The sequence below is a fragment of the Notolepis coatsorum genome (genome assembly GCF_963971535.1).
Source record: "Notolepis coatsorum genome assembly, chromosome: 6".
Classification (NCBI taxonomy): Eukaryota; Metazoa; Chordata; class Actinopteri; order Aulopiformes; family Paralepididae; genus Notolepis; species Notolepis coatsorum.
The window spans coordinates 49670726-49690812 of NC_140170.1; the positions used below are offsets into that span (position 1 = coordinate 49670726).

The window sequence follows — 20087 nt, forward strand, 5'->3', positions numbered from 1 at the left end:
GAGTCTGGGTAATGCCTGGGCAGTCGGAGAACCAGGAGAGTCTGGGTAATGCCTGGGCAGTCGGAGAACCAGGAGAGTCTGGGTAATGCCTGGGTTGATTATCTGAATATCTGCTAAACACCACAAATAGCTAAATCTAGCCCCAGCTAAATTCTAAATTAATGGGAGTCATGGGGGGGGGGGGGGCAAGCATGACATGTTTAACCCTTTCACTGCCACACGACAGCCGGTTAACCCTTTCACTGTGACAATACAGAAGGTTAGCCCTTTACTATCACACAACCGACGGCGATGCTCCATCAATAGCATCATTAGCTCCGCATCCGCGGAGCTAATGATGCTATTGATGGAGCATCGCCGTCGGTTGTGTGATAGTAAAGGGCTAACCTTCTGTCGTGTGGCAGTGAAAGGGTTAAAATGTTCTGTAAAAAATACTAGCTTGATAACAAGAGAAGCGTTGTTGATTTAAGTTGATTTTGGGCGATTTAACCAAGTGATGCAACATGTCACGCGTGCCTCTCTATGCCTTCAGTCTGCATAGGCAGTGCCACTTACATTTAATTGCCGTTTTGTCTTGTGATGCGATTGATTACCAGAGTTAGCAAATCATGCAATTCAGTTCCACCTGGTTCTCAAGACTCCTCTCAGGCCAAAGAACCACCTGCTGAAGGTGACATGTAAAAAACAAACAAACTGGAAATGGTCCTTCGAGTTGTGTAGACTGAATAAGGCGACAACCGTCCCTCCAGCTCCTCAGCTCTCTGGCGCCGGAGGGGCTTTCCTACGTACGGCCTTGGACAGGGCCTGCTGGACCACCGGGTAGAGTTTATAACATCCCTCGATGCAGATCCGAACGCCCGCCGTCAGCGTCTCTTCGCTCATCTCCCCGTCCGACTGCAGCCCGGAGATCTGATTCAAGCTCGGGAGGAATGCGACCGTCAGACCCCCCTGGTTCTCCCTGGCGGAGGAGGAGAGAGTCGAGCCGAGGTCGCTCTCCTCCTCCAGGTACGTGGGGTCGATCAGGTACGACCCGCCGTCCTGCCGGATGGAGCAGCCGAGGACCAGGTCGTACATTTCGATCCCGGCGTCCGCCAGGGCGAGGGAGGCGCAGGTGACAGCCTGGGCCAGGACGGAGCCGTTGTTCTCCAGCACCATCACGTTGACCTCGATCTGGGAGCGAGGGTACTTGTGGAGGCAGACGCTGGGGCGCAGGCTCTCCAGCAGCATCAGGGACAGGTCCTTCTCCTCGCTGCCCTGGATCCATGACCCCCTCTCGGGGCACGAGAACGGGGCAAACCGCATGTCTGTCATCAACCTAGATGGAGATGATTGGCAAGATTAGATTGATACAGACAGATAGATCTCTACCGTCTTCGTGGATAGACTAGTAGTACAGGCTACATCATCATCAGCATCATTACCGTTGTCCATGCTCAATAATGCTGGGGGGGCAAACAGGGGCCGCCCAACACAGATTAAGTCCAATAAATGACAGATAGCTTCGTGCTCTAACTGCATGCATGTATTACAATAAATAAGAGAGGACATTCTCAGCAGGGTATCAGTGTGGGTGGGCCCATACCTTCCGCATTTCATATTGGTCTCATCTTTGCGCTCCATCTCTCGTGGACCGTACACGCAGCACATCAGCTTGGTGTTCCCCGCCTCTATGTAGGCTGACCCCTTGGCTTGGCTGACCAGTCCACACCGGACAAACACAGGTCTGATCTCCACCTGGTCCCGCTGCCTGCCGTCGGCTCTGGGACCGGACGAGGGGAGCTTGAATGAATGAAAACTTTATTTAACAGAATGGGTACAATACAGTACGGCTCAATACACACAATTGTTAAGGGGATGCAGACTAGAGGATGAAATTTTTTCGGGATTCCCGCGGGATGAGAGTCAAATTCACTTTGAATCACGTGATTGGGCAGGACCGGGAGTAAACGTCAATGGGAGCAGAAGGGAGTGGGAACTATGACAACAAAATCAATGGGATTCGGGCGGGAGTGGGATCAGTTTTTTTTAAACTCTCACTCGGGATTGGGATGGGATTATTTCTGTGGGAGTGGGAAGGAGCGGGAGTCAAAATCCACTCACATGTCAGCCTCTAATGCAGACCAGAGAAAGACGTTTGTCTTGTTTACATCAGGGTCCCCCATTTTCAATTCATAGTGATATTTATGACATACACAACATATATGACATATAGGGATGGGTACCGAATTCGGTACTTTTGAGGTACCGAACCGAAACACGTCGGTACTACCGAGTATCGAATCAAGTGAGAAACCGAAAAAAAAAAAAATAAAAAAAAATATATATATATTTTTTTTATGAATGTCTTTTTTTACTTTTTTCTTTTCATGTCAACGTTCACACGCACAATATATGCTTACCTAGGATTTGACTTGATTCAACAACAAAGCAGTCGGAGCAATGACAAGCCGAAAACTGTCAAAATTGTAGTTATTTGAAGTTTGGATTTTTTTTTTTTACAACTGAGGTAGGTAAATAAAATTTCTTGAGACTAAAGTACCGAAAAAAGGTACCGTTGGGTACCGGTATCGATTCACAGGTACCCATCCCTAATGACATACATGACATACAGGTATATAGTACTGATACATTTGTGACATATATGATTATGCAAATATACAGTACTGTTAGTTACCCAAGGCTTGGGCGGTATCACTTTTTTCATACCGTTATACCCTGATTATATAATACCCCGGTGTACGGTATGACTTTCATTTTCATCAGCGGGGGGGGGTGGCAACCTGTGTTACCAAGTAAACAAATCGCGGAGATGGCCAGTTAGCCCGCAGCATCCGAGTGCTACTATCATTAGCTCTCAGAATGGAGCCACTAGCCAGAAGCCCGCAGCATCCTAGTAATACTAACGTTAACTCTCAGAATGGTAGCCAGTAGTGATGTGACGTTTGAAGCGAGGCTTCGGAGCTTGTGTCGGGTAATTCAGTTTTTTTTATGTGGAGCCTGTATCGAGGCGTGCATCAGGTGACGACAGTCTGATCATCATCTCCTGCAGGGGAACAATGTTTTCAATGTCCAAAATTTGCTATGGGATCATCATGTTATGATGTTGTCTGGAACTCTGAGAAGCCACTCTCACAAAGATAGGTAGTGCACACAAAAAAAAAAAAAAATATATATATATATTTTTTTTATGACTAATCGACGCAACAATTTCTCGTCGACGATTTTTTATAATCGACATCGTCGATTATGTCGACTAATCGTTGCAGCCCTAATAGCAAGCATTGTCGTTCATATCTCAGCCCGTGCTGACTCAGTTGTGCCCATTCTGCGGTCTGTTAATAACGTTTTCAATCAGACAGATGTATGGAAAGGCTTTTATTATAACATCCGTTGCAGTAAAATCATTATGCCTCCAGTCGTTTAGTCTTCCTGCGGAGCTAAAAGCTAAACGTCGGCCGCGGCGAGCTACCGCTGCCATTGTTGTTATCATTGAGCTCTCCAATGGCGGAAGTAAAAAATGAATACGCGCTTGCCGATTGGTGCTAAGAACAGCAGGGCGGGTGCAAGCGATGTGACGTAATTGGCAGACGCGACTGTCAATCAAAATGATTCTGTTTGCCGACTGAATGAAAAACTTTATTAACAGATTGCAGCATGGGTACAATACAGTACAGCTCAATACAACAACAGTCAACAGTGGACTGGAGGATGCAGACCAGAGAAAGACTTTCGTCTTGTTTACATCAGGGTCCCCCATTTTCAATTCATCATATTCATTCATTCATCATCTAAATCATATAATATCTCATTGCTAAATATATGCAATATATAATCTAATAATCCAATAATCTAAATCTAATATAAAAATGCTAAATGCATGGGTATTTTATTTTGTCTTTAAAGGGGAACTATCTTATAAATGGCCTTTTTGAGTGTTTAGCATTGTTTCCTAGCTATGTGAACTTATATTAATATGATCTATGTCTCAAAATTCTCATATTGGCGCATTCTTCCAATTCTCCTCTCACAATATTCACCCTCACTGAACTGAGTCGTTTGAAAATGTGCCTATATGTGATGTCATATAGTCACTGCTGCATGTTAATGTTGAGATAGACGACGACGCGCCGCAGTGGTTTAGGAGCCCAGGCTCAAAACAGCTCGAGATCTTGAGGTAGAAAAATGCTGTTTTTGAGGACTTGATTAGAAATACAAAACAATGAATAAAAAAAATATATATATTACAGAGGTGTTCCATAGACTCACAGGAATTGTGTAAAAGTGCCCAAATAGTGAAAGAAATAGTAAAATAGTTCCCCTTTAATGTTAGCTTGCAAACTCAAATACTGTCTTGGTAAGCCTCATAATGAATTGTTTGGGGAAAAAAAGAAAAACATCGTGATGCGTATCGTGTATCGCCGAAAGGTCAGAAAATATCGTGATATCATATTTAGGCCATATCGCCCAGCCCTACTTTACGGTAATGTTGCGACAGTGCTGTGAAAATACTGTAAAGCGTTGTGGTAAGTTAGAGTGTGTGTTGTTGTGGACTGGTGGAACAAGCAAATAAACGGTAAAACGCTACGTCGCAGTCTGTGTGTTTTTGAATACACAATACTAACGTTACTAGTACTAGGGTGCTGCGGGGCTCCTGGCTACTAGTGATGGCGAGATGAAGCTTCATGAAGCATTGAGGCTTTCCATCCAATAGTACCACACATGTGTTGAAGCTTCATGTTTTGCTCTACTGTGCCATCAAGTGGACAATAAATGTAGAACAGGCTGCGTGATTATAATGATTTGGTGTGTGAAGCTTTGGATGTGATGATGATGATGCCATTCAATAAACAAATAATATTGTGTCTGTTTTTCTGACAGCATGATAGCAGGGACAGAGGAGAAGTGCTTGTGTTACTACAACATTCTATTCTTTAATATAGTGTGTTTTTCTATGATTGCAGGGACAAGTGCTTGCTTCATTCATTTTTATTCAGAAAAAGCAACTCAAAATCGACATGCCATCTTGCATTTGGATCATACAGATGTGATCAGATTAGGCACAGCAAGTTAGACATTACAGCAAGTTTATATGTAACGGAGATGATATGGTTTAACTTTCTTCGATGCCCCGAGGGAATTTAGAACCCGGGTCTGCCGCGACACGGGCGACAGGTGACAGCACAGACCGCTACACCAAGGTGAATTCACACTTAACACTTTAAGTGCCGAAAACGTGTTTAGGCGTCTTTCCTAGCCATGCTCAAGTTGCCGAGGACGCCGTAACTCGTCTTTGATATCAATATTTCAAAAATCTGTGATCGGAATCATATTTTCCATCCGCAGCCTTCACACACAGTTCTGAGCTCATCTCAATCCTCTAGCGGTTCAAGAGCGCCATCTGGTGGCCGATCGGCAGAAGCGCCAAACAGGAAGTGATGTGGATGAAGTGCTGATCACTAGGGATGTCCGATATTATCGGCCGACCCATATTTTCGGCCGATATCGGCAGTAAAATGTGATATCGGAAAATATCGGTATCGATTTTTTTTTTTTTTTACATTTATTTAACCTTTATTTACCCAGGCAAGCAAGTAAGAACCAATTCTTATTTTATTTATTGTCAAAAGTATGCATGTTGGTTTAATTCAACAACAAGAGATATGTAATGTTAATTTTTACTTTTTTAATTATCATATTTTGCACAGATAATGCTTACATTTAGAAAGCCTTTTGAATGCATCCAGTGAAATTATTAATTACCTGAAATTATTCCGTTTTTTTGGGGGGAAACCCTGCATATATCGGTATCGGTTGATATCGGTATCGGTATCGAAATTAAGAGTTGGACAATATCGGAATATCGGTATCGGTAAAAAAGCCAATATCGAGCATCCCTACTGATCACCCATATTACTTCCGGCCACTCTCTATAGCTCCCGCGACTCCATCTTGACACAATACATAGCGATCCGTTGCCAATAACTCGATAAACATGATTTGGACGTATATACCATTATACAACCTGGAAATGGACCGGGTATTTTTACATCCCATAATGGATAACTGTCTACCCCACGCTGATCGCCCAACGGCCCGCGGAGACTGGGGTGAGTTTTAGTAGGGATGCACGATATTGATTTTTTGACACCGATACCGATAACTTTATGCTCCTCAAGCCGATAACCGATTTTTTTTTTTTTTTTTAGTATTTATAAGCTCCGACGTCATCGGTACTGCTATCGGTACTCGAGAAATTATGGAGTTTTTTTTTTTTGAGGAATTTAAACGTTGCAAACTAATCTTGTTGGCCGTTTTCTATCTCTCCTCCCTCGGTCTCTCTCTGCCTGCGCGAGCGGGCTGTGCTCTTACACACACACTCACTCACACACACTCACTCACTCACACACACAGGGAGCGAAATTAACTTTTTGACTCACCGGCCAGTGGCGGGTAGATGGGAAGAGTCTACCCGCCAAGCATATTTCTTACCTGCCAAATTTTTTTTGATTAAAAAAATATATATATATTTTATATACAATTTTTTTTTTTAAATAAAATATATATTATATAATCATACTTGTAGTTGTATTATCTGCGAGACATCGCCACCACGCAATAAGTCAAAATGCTTGCTATCTGCAAACAGCTCCACTGTCTGTGTGTATACTTGAGTAGCCTCCAGCTCCAGCAAGGATTCTCCGGCCCTGCAGCTAGACCCTATATTCAGCTAGACCCTACATTCAGCATGCAAGGATTCTCCGGCGATGCAGCTGGACCCTATTTAACGTTACGGTTCTTTTGTCAAATCACATTCAACATGCCCTCAGCTAGAATACGCATTCAATCAATGTTATAAGACATTGATATCAGGAGCTATCTGTAGCTACTGCTAGCCCGGTAGATAACGTTAAGACAATTTAGTTTACTGGGACAGGTGGATCTAACGTGAGCTAGCTAACGAGGGAACGGAGGTATTATGCACTCGAGTAGACTATTGCTGGAGCATTTGTTGATATCAGCAGCTATCAGTAGCTAGCCAGCTAGATACCGTTAGACAATGCCTCGTCATGTATTAAACTAAAAGTGAATAGTTGACTGGGTCATTGTTTAAACAGTAACGTTAGCTCATGGAGGTCCGATATAGACTAGAGCAGACGGAAGTAAACAAGCCAAATGGGAGCTTCCGATTGGTCATTTGCTTTTTTTTCTCATGAAACCAGTCACGTCACTCTACTGTGATTGGACCGTTGACTTGAGTGCAATGTGGGACTTGTAGTTTTTTAACGATCTCGCGGCGGAGAAAAAAAAGACGAGCGGCTATAATCTGTACTCGCACAAGAGTATCGTTATGAACTACACGTCTACACGCCACACGGCGGGCAGCCCTCTAAGTGTCATGCGCCAAAGGTAAAAACAGACCGCCCCTGGCGGGCGGCGGGCTTTAGTTTCTGTCCCTGCACACACACAGGTGCTGCCGAGTACAAACAGCTCTGCTCTCGACAGCACCCGTGTGTGCGTGCGCGTGTGTGTGTGTGAGTGAGTGTGTGTAAGAGCACAGCCGGCTCGCGCAGGCAGAGAGAGACCGAGGGAGGAGAGATAGAAAACGGCCAACAAGATTAGTTTGCGACGTTTAAATTCCTCAAAAAAAGTCTGGGTCTATTTTACTAAACTCGATGCTGACAACGCTTGTTGCCACAAGTGCAACAAGACATTTGCCAGTAATGTATAAGCGCTGGTACTTGTCAATGTGGCTGGCGGGAACAGCTAACGTTATAGCTCAGAGTAGAATAATGGCCGACAATCCGGAGGTAAATAAACGAACGAGAGCTTCTGATTGGTGGTAAGAATAAGAGGTGGGTGCAAGCGGAGGGACGTAATTGGCAGATCGACTGTCTGTCTCCGAATGTAACGTGACTACGTCACAGCCAAGAAAGGGAGCGCTGGATTTGTGTAAAACTCCCTGTTCCTAAACCACACGCTGTCAGTCATACCACAGTACTGGCAAAACGGGAGGAGGCTATAATAAAAACAAGCGCCCTTCATCCAAATCCACCCACAACGGATTTATTTTAACCAAAAAATTTATTATATATTATCGGAGCTATTAATAACGTTATCGGGTTTATCGGGATGACGTCATAATTGCTGATATCGGCCCGATAATTATCGTGCATCCCTAAGTTTTAGCCTGTAATATTTCCGTGTTCGATACTAACTGATCTGATGAGCATATGACCCACATTAGATGAATGGTATAACGCTGCCCACGGAATTATAAACGCCCCCTCGCCCATCCGGTCAACATCAGATGACGTGTAGTAACTTCCAGAAGTACTTCCAGTTGGAATTTTTTATATCACGCTGATTGCTATCAAACTGTATTTCATCATCAATATAATGCATTTGGGGCTATAAATCACGTTCTTTAGACCATATTTTAGTATGAATATGTGAATGAAAAAGTTTAACGTTGCTACACCATGAACAATACATATAGGCCCATTCCTTGAATGGGCCCTAATAATGGCAATCTAGCAATAGAATTTAAAAAGTTATAGCCCTGCAAAGAAGGGGAACTTCTCCATAGACAAATAGAGCTGGCAAGGGATGGTATATCATGAATTTAACCTTAGGCAATCAAAGTGTTAATGATGTGTAAAGTGTCTTTTTAAGTGGAGTGAGTTTAACTCACAGTACCGCTACTCGCCAGTCACTTCACAACGCTTGAGTCCATCGTGACTGACAGTGCCTCGCGCTACCATCCGTTATATATATGTTGGGATTATTAGGATACACATTTATTTGTCTTTCCCAGTACTCAACGGGATTCTCCAACGCAAAGAAACTCGTAATGAATTCCTATGTCGACACATTGTGTTGCGCACCAACCTCGAAGCCATTTCCTGAATCAGTGACACGGACCGAGGCTTCGGACATCATCAGTACGTCACCTAGGGGTGGACGGTATAAACGGTATACGGTATAAACGGTATGAATTTGCTCTACGGTATGGATTTTGACTATACCGTGTAACCGGTAGTGCAGCTCTAAAATAGCAATGACGTCATGTAACCACAGCGCGACTATTTCACTCGCATTTGCCCCTAAAAATAGATGGAATTAGTCATAGATAATAGATATGTGCGAACTGGAAAAAGTTATTTAGGAGGCTTCGCGCAGTGGGCGTGCCAGCCCCTACCGCACGCATGTAAACACGGGTCTAGTAGTCTAGTGGGACGGGACACGGGAGGACGGCGGCGTCTCCCTGAGCTAACGTTAGCTTAGCTACCGTTACAAAATGACCAAGTAAACTATTCACTTTTAGTTTAATACATGATGAGGCATTGTCTAACCGAACGGTATCTAGTCGGCCAGCTACCGATAGCTCCTGACATCAACCAAACGCTCCACAAAGTCTAGTAGAGACGTGTGTGCTACCTGTTAGCTGTTAGCTCACGTTAACACAAGTTAGTTCACCGTTCAAAACGAAATGTCCCATTGAACTAAATAATTCACTGAGGCGTTGTATTAACGTTATATATCCGGCTAGCAGTAGCTACAGATAGCTCCTGATATCAATGTCTTATAACACTGATTCGATGCGTATTCGAGCTGAGGGCTTGCTGAGCACAGTTAAGTAACGTTATACCAATACAATAGGGTCCAGGTGCAGCGCCGGAGAATCCTGGCCGTAGCTCTGCTCGAGGCTACTCGAGTATAGGTCCAGGTGCAGCTCCGGAGAATCCTGGCCGTAGCTGGAGGCTACTAGAGTACACACAGACAGTGGAGCTTGTTGCGTGATGGCGATGTCTCGCAGATAATACAAGTACAAGTCTAATTATATAATATATATATTTTATAAAAAAAAAAATTATATAAAATTAAATGTATCAAAAACGATGATACCGTGATATATACCGTTACAGTCTATGCTTCAAATTATACCGTGATATAAATTTTAGACCATACCGTCCACCCCTACTAGACACACAATACATTACACACGCACTCCTCTCACTCACACACAGCGATCAGAGTAAGACACACACATACACACTCCTCTCACTCACACACAGCGATCAGAGTAAGACACACACACATACACACTCCTCTCACTCACACACAGCGATCAGAGTAAGACACACACACATTCACACTCCTCTCTCTCACACACAGCGATCAGAGTAAGACACACACACATTCACACTCCTCTCACTCACACACAGCGATCAGAGTAAGACACACACACATACACACTCCTCTCACTCACACACAGCGATCAGAGTAAGACACACACACATACACACTCCTCTCACTCACACACAGCGATCAGAGTAAGACACACACACATTCACACTCCTCTCACTCACACACAGCGATCAGAGTAAGACACACACACATACACACTCCTCTCACTCACACACAGCGATCAGAGTAAGACACACACACATTCACACTCCTCTCTCTCACACACAGCGATCAGAGTAAGACACACACATTCACACTCCTCTCACTCACACACAGCGATCAGAGTAAGACACACACACAAATTACACAGTACACACCTCTCACTCACACAGCGATCAGAGTAAGACACACACACAAATTACACAGTACACACACTCCTCTCACTCACAGCGATCAGAGTAAGACACACACAAATTACACAGTACACACACTCCTCTCACTCACACAGCGATCAGAGTAAGACACACACACAAATTACACAGTACACACACTCCTCTCTCACACAGCGATCAGAGTAAGACACACACACATACACACACACGGACTCCTCTCACACACAGCAAACAAAAGTTATTTAAAGTACACTTCCACTTTAATTTGTATTATTTAATTTATTTATCTTGTTATGAGTGATTGCTGTATTGTTCTTCAAATACATTTTCATTTAAAGTGGCTTAAAGATCCAAATTCAAATGTTTCATGAGTCATTATTTTAATTTGCTATGGGATCATCATGTTATGATGTTGTAGTTTGGTCCTGACAAGAGTCTCAAAGTCTGGGGTGATGGTAGACAAGCAACTCTGAGGTCATGCTCAATGTCCAATCTGTTCCTCTGCTCTGTCTTCAGCTGGACCAGAGCTGAGAAGCCACTTTCACAAAGATAGGTAATTATATATTATAAAAAAAAAAAAAAAAAAAAAAAAAAATTACATTGGTTTTCGATTAGTCGACTAATCGAAAAAAATAATCTGCAGATTAGTCGACTACCAAATTAGTCATTAGTTGCAGCCCTACTTGCTATATCTAGGTCGACCTCGGTCGTTGCTATGTAAATACGCTGATGTTATTGAAAGTGTAACTATATAACGTTAATGCCACAAAACGAATGCCTTTGTTATCATAAGTAGTAACTTTTGATGCAGTAGTGTGTGTGTGGGGCGGCGCTGTTCAAAAGTGTCAACGTGTGGACCAGATTGACGCGACACAAGCCTCTTGGGCAAAACATCACGATATCCACGATACGTTTAAAAAGTGTATCGTTAATGAACTGTACCCGATATTTATATAATATAGTCATATCGCCCAGCCCTACCGTAAAGCGTGACCACCACCGTTGTGATACACATACACAACAGTTAGCTCTCAGAACAGCCAGTTAGCCCACAGCACCAGGCAGCAACGGTAAGCGTGTCTCGACTCATTTAATTTCCAGTGAAGCGGGGTTTTCCCTCCTCCTCCTGTGTATAGAGAATCAGCTGCCTCGCTCCACTAGTGACTCGAGGACTGGTCTCGCCCTCTGCTGGCGCGTGTGTGCAGTGCACTACAACCAACCACTGTTAAAACTCCGTTTCACTGTAATATAAACTGAAATGGATCTGTGATTGGATCTGTGATTTTCAATACCGTCGGTATCTCTAAATACCCCGGTATACCTTAATACCGTCATACCGCCCATGCCTAATACCCATAGATCCTAACAGAGTATATACATGTGATGGGGAGGAGACTGTACATTAAGAGGAGGTGGGAGAGAAATATATACGGTGGGGAGAGAATATAAAAATACATACATTGAGCTTGGTCGGTGGTTTGACAAACAGAGACGGACTTTGAGACAGTTCTGGACCCCGTACTCTTTTAGTATCAGTCGGCGGCATCGTAGACGAGATGAAGTTGAAGTCGGTGCAGGTTTTCTCCTCCGCGTGTGTAGAGACTGGTGATTGACATCCGGTTTTAACCAATAGAAATGGCTGTTAAGTGACGTACAAGTGCTACTGGACCAATAGCATTGTCCTCTGGGTTTGCCCCTCCTTTACTTTTTTCCCCGGTGACAAGTTACAGTCCAGTCCGTCAAATGAGTTCGTACTGAAACAGCGCAGAGTGATATTAGTTCCACAGTGGTTGTCTATGGTTGTGGCGCTCATAGATATAATGGTGGCGCTGGCGTTGATACACGTGACCTGACCTGCAGATTATTAAGTATTATACAATGCGAAATGTGCTTCGTGGAGATGTAGCTTCTATCACACAATAAATACCAGGTTTAATGTTTGACACCACCAATGTAACAAACAAACCTAATGCTACAAGTTATGATTGGGCCAAATTGGCCAAACCAAGACACAAACGAACATAAGAGAGAGGAGCTTGAACAGTAATGTGACTGCCTATTATTTGTTCTCATTTGGATATATAAAAAACTGTACTTTTATTTTTATTTTTTTATTTGTTATAATGTCAAATATTGCAAGGAAGGGGCAGGGCTTGATAGGTTGTTTTACTTCCCCCTGTTCCTTCTCTTATTGTATGGAAATAGTCCTTGACTATTTGCCTTTTGTTTTTTTAAACTTGTTTTATGTTCGAGACAAATTATACTAGCTAATAAACCACAGGGACAATTTATTTTACATGATGATAATATGGTTATAAACATAAACATTATAAACAATAATTGTCCAGTAATCAAGAATCATCATCACACTCAATTATGTCATCATCAGACACAATAATAAATGCAGTGGCACCTCTATCTTTTTCGTTGCATCAGCCAAAGCACCACATCCCCAAGTGAGGTGATTGACAGCCGGTTTTAACCAATAGAAATGGCTGTGTTAAGTGGCGTGCGAGTACTACTGGACCAATAGCATTGTCCTCTGGGTTTGCCCCTCCTCCTTGACTGCAGCAGCGTGGGGAGAGACAGCAGTGTGTCGAACCGGCGAGTCGCGACCGAATCACTCTGAAAACAACAACAGCTACTTCTGTGAGTATTATTACAACGAACCAATGTACTGTTAAACCAAATAGTATTTGGTCTGTTTAACTAGTGGAGTAAGAACATATTAGGCAGCTTTACTATAGAACAGACCCACATACATTGCTGCTATAGCGCCACAACCCGTGAGCCATTTTTACAACCAGACACTCCTCAGTCGACTTGTTAGTTAATTAATTACACTTCACTTACGTTTTGTCGATAAAGAGCTACGTTACCCTCCTCATCAATATATAAATATCGTATATTTGCATATCGTATATGTCACAAATGTAAAAGTACTATATACCAGTATGTCATGTATGTCCCTATGCCATAAATGTCATGATGTCATGTATGTTGTGTATGTCATATGTCATTATGAAATTGAAAATGGGGGACCCTGATGTAAACAAGACGAAAGTCTTTCTCTGGTCTGCATCCCCTTAACAATTGTGTGTATTGAGCCGTACTATATTGTACCCATTCTGCAATCTGTTAAATACAGTTTTCATTCATTCATTCATTCATTCATTCATTCATTCATTCATTCATTCATGTGTGTGTATGACATTCATCACAGGACAAGTGTAATATGTGTGTCGGCTTGCTGCAGAGTTACAATGCAGATGTGGCAATAAGTTCAATCAAGACGAATCACAGCAAGGGTGTAGCGATAAGTGGCAATTATAACTTTAATTTCACTCCAAAGCAATATTATTCATATGATCTTTAAGTTGTTATATTTGACAAAATGGGTATAACGGTATGCAGGTTTTCTCCCCAAAGCTAGAAAGAGATGAATCATCTGTCATCACGCCAGCAAAACACATTTGCAGGCTGCTAGTATTATTGATAATAATAACAATATAATAATACAAGTTTTTAGATTCATGGAATGTTTGTTTCAGCTGTCATGTCGACGGACTGGCTTATTTACATTGTAGTGCTGATTCATTGACTTGACTAGCTAATAGTTCTGAACCAGACGAGATTCTAGTGGAATCACATTGGGTTTGTTTGATTGATTGATTGAAAACTTTATTAACAGATTGCAGAATGGGTACAATACAGTACGGCTCAATACACACAATTGTTAAGGGGATGCAGACCAGAGAAAGACTTTCGTCTTGTTTACATCAGGGTCCCCCATTTTCAATTCATAATGAAATTGAATTGTTATGTCGCCATGTCACATTTCTCTGTTGGTGTGGTACCTCGAGTCTAGGACTAGTCATGTTGGCTCTTTTGTTTCAAGATTTAGGAGGGACTTATTCATTCATTCTAGTCCAAAGATCTAATTCAGTTCTGTGTCAAGATTATGGTAATTGGGATGCACAATCTCTACTAAGTAAGTAGTAGCCTAATATTAGGGGTGCACCGATATATCGGTCGGGTATCGGTATCGGCCGATAAGTGCCTTGTTGACTGCTATCGGACTATCGGCCGATAAGCTCAAATGTGCCGATAGCAGTCGCCGATAAATACCCATCAATTTGTGTAGCGTCAAAAGGCAAAAAAAAAAAAGTTCACTTGCGACCTACCTGCACAACGCCCGCTGTCCCCCACACACACACACAAGCTATTGCATTTGCATCAAAGTAACTACTTATGATTAACAAGGCATTCGTTTTGTGGCATTAGCATTATATAGTTAGTGTTACACGGACAATAACATCAGCATATTATTATTACCCATAGCAGCAAGGCATTACTCCGAGTCCGTTCATTAGCTACCGGGAGATGCAAGACTAACGTTACTGGTGAAAATGTGATTTGCGTTGGAATACTCCTTTGTCAACTTGCTGTACTTTGCTTGCAGGTCTGCAGCCATTATTGCTGCATTATGAATAGCCAAGGTAACGTTATGGCTAAACCTTTAACAATAGTTAACGCTAGCTTTCGGTTAGCTGTTCAATGCTATTAATAACACAACTCCCCGTCAACACCCTCTCTCGGGAAGATGGCATTTAAGAAAGTATCTGCTGTTAAAATGAAGTGTTACACGTTCAATAACAAGCATATTATTTACCCGAAGATAGCAGTAAACAAGGCATTACTCCGTTAGTCCGTTCATAGCTCGGTTCCATTCCGTTGCTCATTCCGTACCCAACTACACATTCTGCAATCTGTTAATAAAGTTTTCAACCAGACAAATGTATAGAAAGGCTTTGTTTTATTATAACATTTGTTGCAGTAAAATCATTATGTCTCATTTGGTCATGCGTGGAGCGCCGGTCGGCGGGCCGGGCAGCTAACGTAGCTACGTTAACGTTACATTAAGTGTGTTCTGCTCTCGCAAACAGAACAATGGCGGCATGCCCGGAAGTAGAAAAATTAATAAACGCTTGCCGATTGGTGGTAAGGACAGCAGGAGGTGGGTGCTAGCGGTGTGGCGTAATTGGCCGAATCGACTGTCAATCAAAATGGTTCCATTGCATTGGTTGAAAGCTCTGGTTGAGAGAATAGTATCCCGCTGCAGGCCGCAAGAATGGTTCCATTGCATTGGTTGAAAGCTCTGGTTGAGAAAATAGTATCCCTCTGCAGGCCGCAAGACGATACTGGGAGAGAGATAGTGATACCATAAACATATTTCTTGATGTTTCCTTTTTTTAAGTAAGTAAAGAGGCCTACAAATACAAACATACACATACAAATATACAGTAGTTTCATTAAAAAAAAAAAAAAAAAAAAAAAAAAATTACAAATACTTATATACAAATATCGGTATCGGCCGATAGTGTTAGTTGAACAATCGGTATCGGTATCGGCGGCCAATTTTCATATCGGTGCATCCCTACCTAATATATGTATATCTTTTGATTACCTTACCATATATTGTGATTGCCATATAACTTAAGGTTGGCTCTTACTTTTGGTATCTACATTTTATTTTAATATAGTTTTAAAGTATTTCAGTAGTATATTGTGGGAGTGGGAATACATGTACCTGCTAGGGCTGGACGGTATGGTCTAAAATGTATATCACAGTATAATTTGAACTGAAGCATAGACGGTAACGGTATATATCGCGGTATATACATTTATCTTAAAATGGCTAACGTTAGCCCGTTGCTGCGCTAAAGCAAGTCTCCTCTCAGCCTCCTTAGCCAAATTGAAATGCCCAAACTATATGACAAGGTCCGTGAGCAAGTGGAGAAAAACTCGGTACAATTAAACACTATGCATTGCAACGACCACTGCAAACGTTGAGTGAATCGTCAAGTAACGTTAACGTCATTGCTACTGCTGTTGTTCTGAAGGGCCAGATTAACACTGAGAATCTGCGTTTATTATTTTGTATAACTTGTATATTGTTTATATATATAAGCTATATACCTTTAAGCTTCCGTTTGCATCATAGTATTATTCGCTCGCCTCATTGGGCACCGCCCTTGACATTGGAGGCGCCAGCAGACGCGCCCCTCAGACAAGTTCAAAGACGTGTCCGGGCAAGTTCAGACATGCCCATAGCAGGCGCATTGATTCCGGACAGGTAATTCGGCTGCGCTCTAGAAATCAGTCTGAGTATATATATTGTAGATGGCGCAAGCAGCAGTAACCTAACGAGCAGAGAAACGAGAACACAGTAACGAGTGTGCAGAACGAGTGAACATGTGAGCAGTGGAAGTAATGAGTCGGCAGTAGCAGAACAGGAGAAGCAGCCGAGCGAGATTGTAATACGTTCGGTACCGTTGTACACAGACCTACCCGCGGTGTATCGTTACGGATAGCTAGTAGCTACTTAGATACGACCATAATATTGTAGAGCCATTATTGGCGCAGTATAGTGACTTGTGTAAGCGAAGTAACGCCGAGAAGCGTATAGTTAAGACCATCGACGTTTGGATCTAACTACTCCCTGAAGACCGTCATCGGGCTAGCTTCCAGTACAAACGAAGCTAGCTAGCTACCATCTCTGCCATCGGGCGTTGGATTAAGAGCTATTAACCCTGCCATCGGGCACTTGGATTACAAGGACTGGATCCGTACGAGACCCCCTTTTCTTCAGTGACCACAGGATTATCCGACTATTCTTCAATTCCTCCGGAGCTTACAACTCCACAGGGGAAATCATCGTCTCCAGCTACCCACCATGCTTTGCCCTGTATCGCCTTCTCTCACTCCCTGCAGAGCTCTGGTCTAGTATTCTTAACCTAGGAAATATTCATTCCCCCTGACTTTGATACTCTGACATTCTACTATTAAAAGAGCAACGTAATAATTCAGTTGTATATTGATATGACTATTAAAATACTGTAAACTTGATATCCTTGTCCCCGTGCCGTCAATTGAGTGTCTGCCATATTTATCTAACTGTACTGTCTGGCAAGTAATAATATTTAGTAGTGGTTTAATCTAAACAATCTTTAATACAGTCCGGGTTGTGTAGCCCCTCAGCTACAGCTGTGATTGATTGATTGATTGAAAAGTTTATTAACAGATTGCAGAATGGGTACAGTACAGTACAGCTCAATACATACAATTGTTAAGGGGATGCAGACCAGAGAAAGACTTTCGTCTTGTTTACATCAGGGTCCCCCATTTTCAATTCATCATAGTGTGACTAGCTGCTCTAGTCTACCGGTCACAAGGTATGAAGAAGGTATAATCAAAATCCATACCGTAGCGCAAATTTATACCGTATACCGTTTATACCGTCCACCCCTAGTACCTGCTATGTAAATGTAACTGACTTCATTCAGGAATAGGGATGTGCATAACGATTATTTTGAGAGCCGGCTGTCCGCTGCCATTAACCAGTTAGTCGTGTTTTCTTTTTTTCTTTACATAACGTGGTTCCAAGTGAGGTAGACCTAACCCCCCTTGTCAAATATATTCCTGTAGTGTCCACACCAACAGTGTTTTAGAAAACCTCTGTCCACACAAAAGCGCACATATGAACTGACCTGGTGTCAGGCTGTACATATGAACTGACCTGGTGTCAGGCTGTACATATGAACTGACCTGGTGTCAGGCTGTCCATATGAACTGACCTGGTGTCAGGCTGTACATATGAACTGACCTGGTGTCAGGCTGCACATATGAACTGACCTGGTGTCAGGCTGTACATATGAACTGACCTGGTGTCAGGCTGTACATATGAACTGACCTGGTGTCAGGCTGTACATATGAACTGACCTGGTGTCAGGCTGTACATATGAACTGACCTGGTGTCAGGCTGTACATATGAACTGACCTGGTGTCAGGCTGTACATATGAACTGACCTGGTGTCAGGCTGCACATATGAACTGACCTGGTGTCAGGCTGCACATATGAACTGACCTGGTGTCAGGCTGTACATATGAACTGACCTGGTGTCAGGCTGTACATATGAACTGACCTGGTGTCAGGCTGCACATATGAACTGACCTGGTGTCAGGCTGCACATATGAACTGACCTGGTGTCAGGCTGCACATATGAACTGACCTGCTGTCAGGCTACAGGGAGCTCTCCATGGGCCTGATTGACCTGGTGTCAGGCTGCAGGGAGCTCTCTCCATGGTCCTGATTGACCTGATGGCAGGCTGCAGGGATCTCTCTCCATGGTCCTGATTGACCTGATGGCAGGCTGCAGGGATCTCTCTCCATGGGCCTGATTGACCTGATGTCAGGCTGCAGGGATCTCTCTCCATGGGCCTGATTGACCTGATGTCAGGCTGCAGGGATCTCTCTCCATGGTCCTGATTGACCTGATGTCAGGCTGCAGGGATCTCTCTCCATGGGCCTGATTGACCTGATGTCAGGCTGCAGGGATCTCTCTCCATGGGCCTGATTGCAGAGAAAATACTCAGGGCTAGATCTACAAAGAATGGATTGCACGGAGCAAGTTGCACCCTTACTTAAAATTCCTGATGAATTGAAAATGGGGGACCCTGATGTAAACAAGACAAAAGTCTTTCTCTGGTCTGCATCCCCTTAACAATTGTGTGTATTGAGCCGTACTGTACTGTATTGTACCCATTCTGCAATCTGTTAATAAAGTTTTCATTCAATGAATCAATCTGCACGGTGATTGATTGAATGAACATTTGGAAATGATCTAGACCTTGTTCATTAGCTTATTACTATCTCATGTGTTAATTTTATTTAACATTTTTACACATTCACCCAATAAAAAGGTTACAGGTATTACTACTACTAGCCTACTACTACTACTACTACTACTACTAATACTACTTTGGGTTGCCACGTGATGTGGAATTTCCTATGACATTACCGGTGACACCGGACATTTTACAAAATTATTTTGTAGAGCGATTACTTTGATCTTTAACGTTATGCGGCTAGATTGCTCCGCTGTGTCTGTCTGGCGCCTACATCTGTTTTTTAATAAATTTTTAATGATTACTTAGTATCCATTTGTTGGACAGATAGTTATATAGTTATCGCTAGCCATATCACTGAAGAAGGACATAGTTCCGAAACATGTCTGTTTCCAATTCAGGCTGCCATTAAAAACATTGAACCTGAGAGTGCTGGTCCGGCTACCCTGCTTTTGATATACTCAACTTTATGGGATTACAGCACCCAGTGTCAGACTATATTGGACAGATAGTTCACATTAGGTTCTAATTAAAAAATAATACCTTCCGTCACTTTTCTATCTGTTCTATCATTGACGAACGGATCAATGTAGTCCATTGTCGTGTCACATAACCTGTCACATAACGTGTCGTGTCACATAACGTGTTATGTCACATAACGTGTTGTTGCATAACGTGTCGTGTTGCATAATGTGTCGTGTTGCATAGCGCGTCGTGTCACTAGGGTTGGGTACCGTTCACATTTGAACCAGTACCGGTACCTGGGAATCAATACTGGTACCCGGTGGTACCTTTTTTCAGTACTTTCATTTTAACAAA

The 20087-nt window shown here is 42.8% G+C and overlaps 2 protein-coding genes across 3 annotated transcripts in view; one reads left to right on the forward strand and one right to left on the reverse strand.

Moving 5' to 3' along the window:
• Positions 1 to 362: 362 nt before the first annotated feature.
• On the reverse strand, positions 363 to 12165 carry exosc6 (exosome component 6). The gene is made up of 3 exons (XM_084316692.1): positions 12040 to 12165; positions 1583 to 1779; positions 363 to 1315 (listed from the first exon to the last, which is right to left on the reverse strand). Exons 1-3 carry the CDS (start codon positions 12124 to 12126, stop codon positions 754 to 756), a joined length of 846 nt encoding a protein of 281 aa, XP_084172818.1. The 5' UTR covers positions 12127 to 12165; the 3' UTR covers positions 363 to 753.
• Positions 12166 to 13151: 986 nt separating this feature from the next.
• LOC311230114 (alanine--tRNA ligase, cytoplasmic-like) overlaps positions 13152 to 20087 on the forward strand; it is an 86411-nt gene continuing 79475 nt past the window's right edge. Inside the window, exon 1 of one of the 2 annotated variants that reach the window (XM_084316281.1) lies at positions 13152 to 13229. The gene's annotated coding sequence lies outside the window, so the exon portion shown is untranslated. The remainder of the gene's footprint in view (positions 13230 to 20087) is intronic. The other variant, XM_084316282.1, reaches the window with a different exon arrangement.

Bases quoted from the DNA above. Each gene is read 5' to 3' on its own strand.
- exosc6 (XM_084316692.1), bottom strand. From the start codon at position 12,126: ATGCCGCCGACTGATACTAAAAGAGTACGGGGTCCAGAACTGTCTCAA. The intron at 1,780-12,039 runs GTATGTATTTTT...CATTCATTCAAG, and splicing joins AACCACCGACCAAGCTCAAT to CTCCCCTCGTCCGGTCCCAG. The intron at 1,316-1,582 runs GTATGGGCCCAC...ATCTCCATCTAG, and splicing joins ACCAATATGAAATGCGGAAG to GTTGATGACAGACATGCGGT.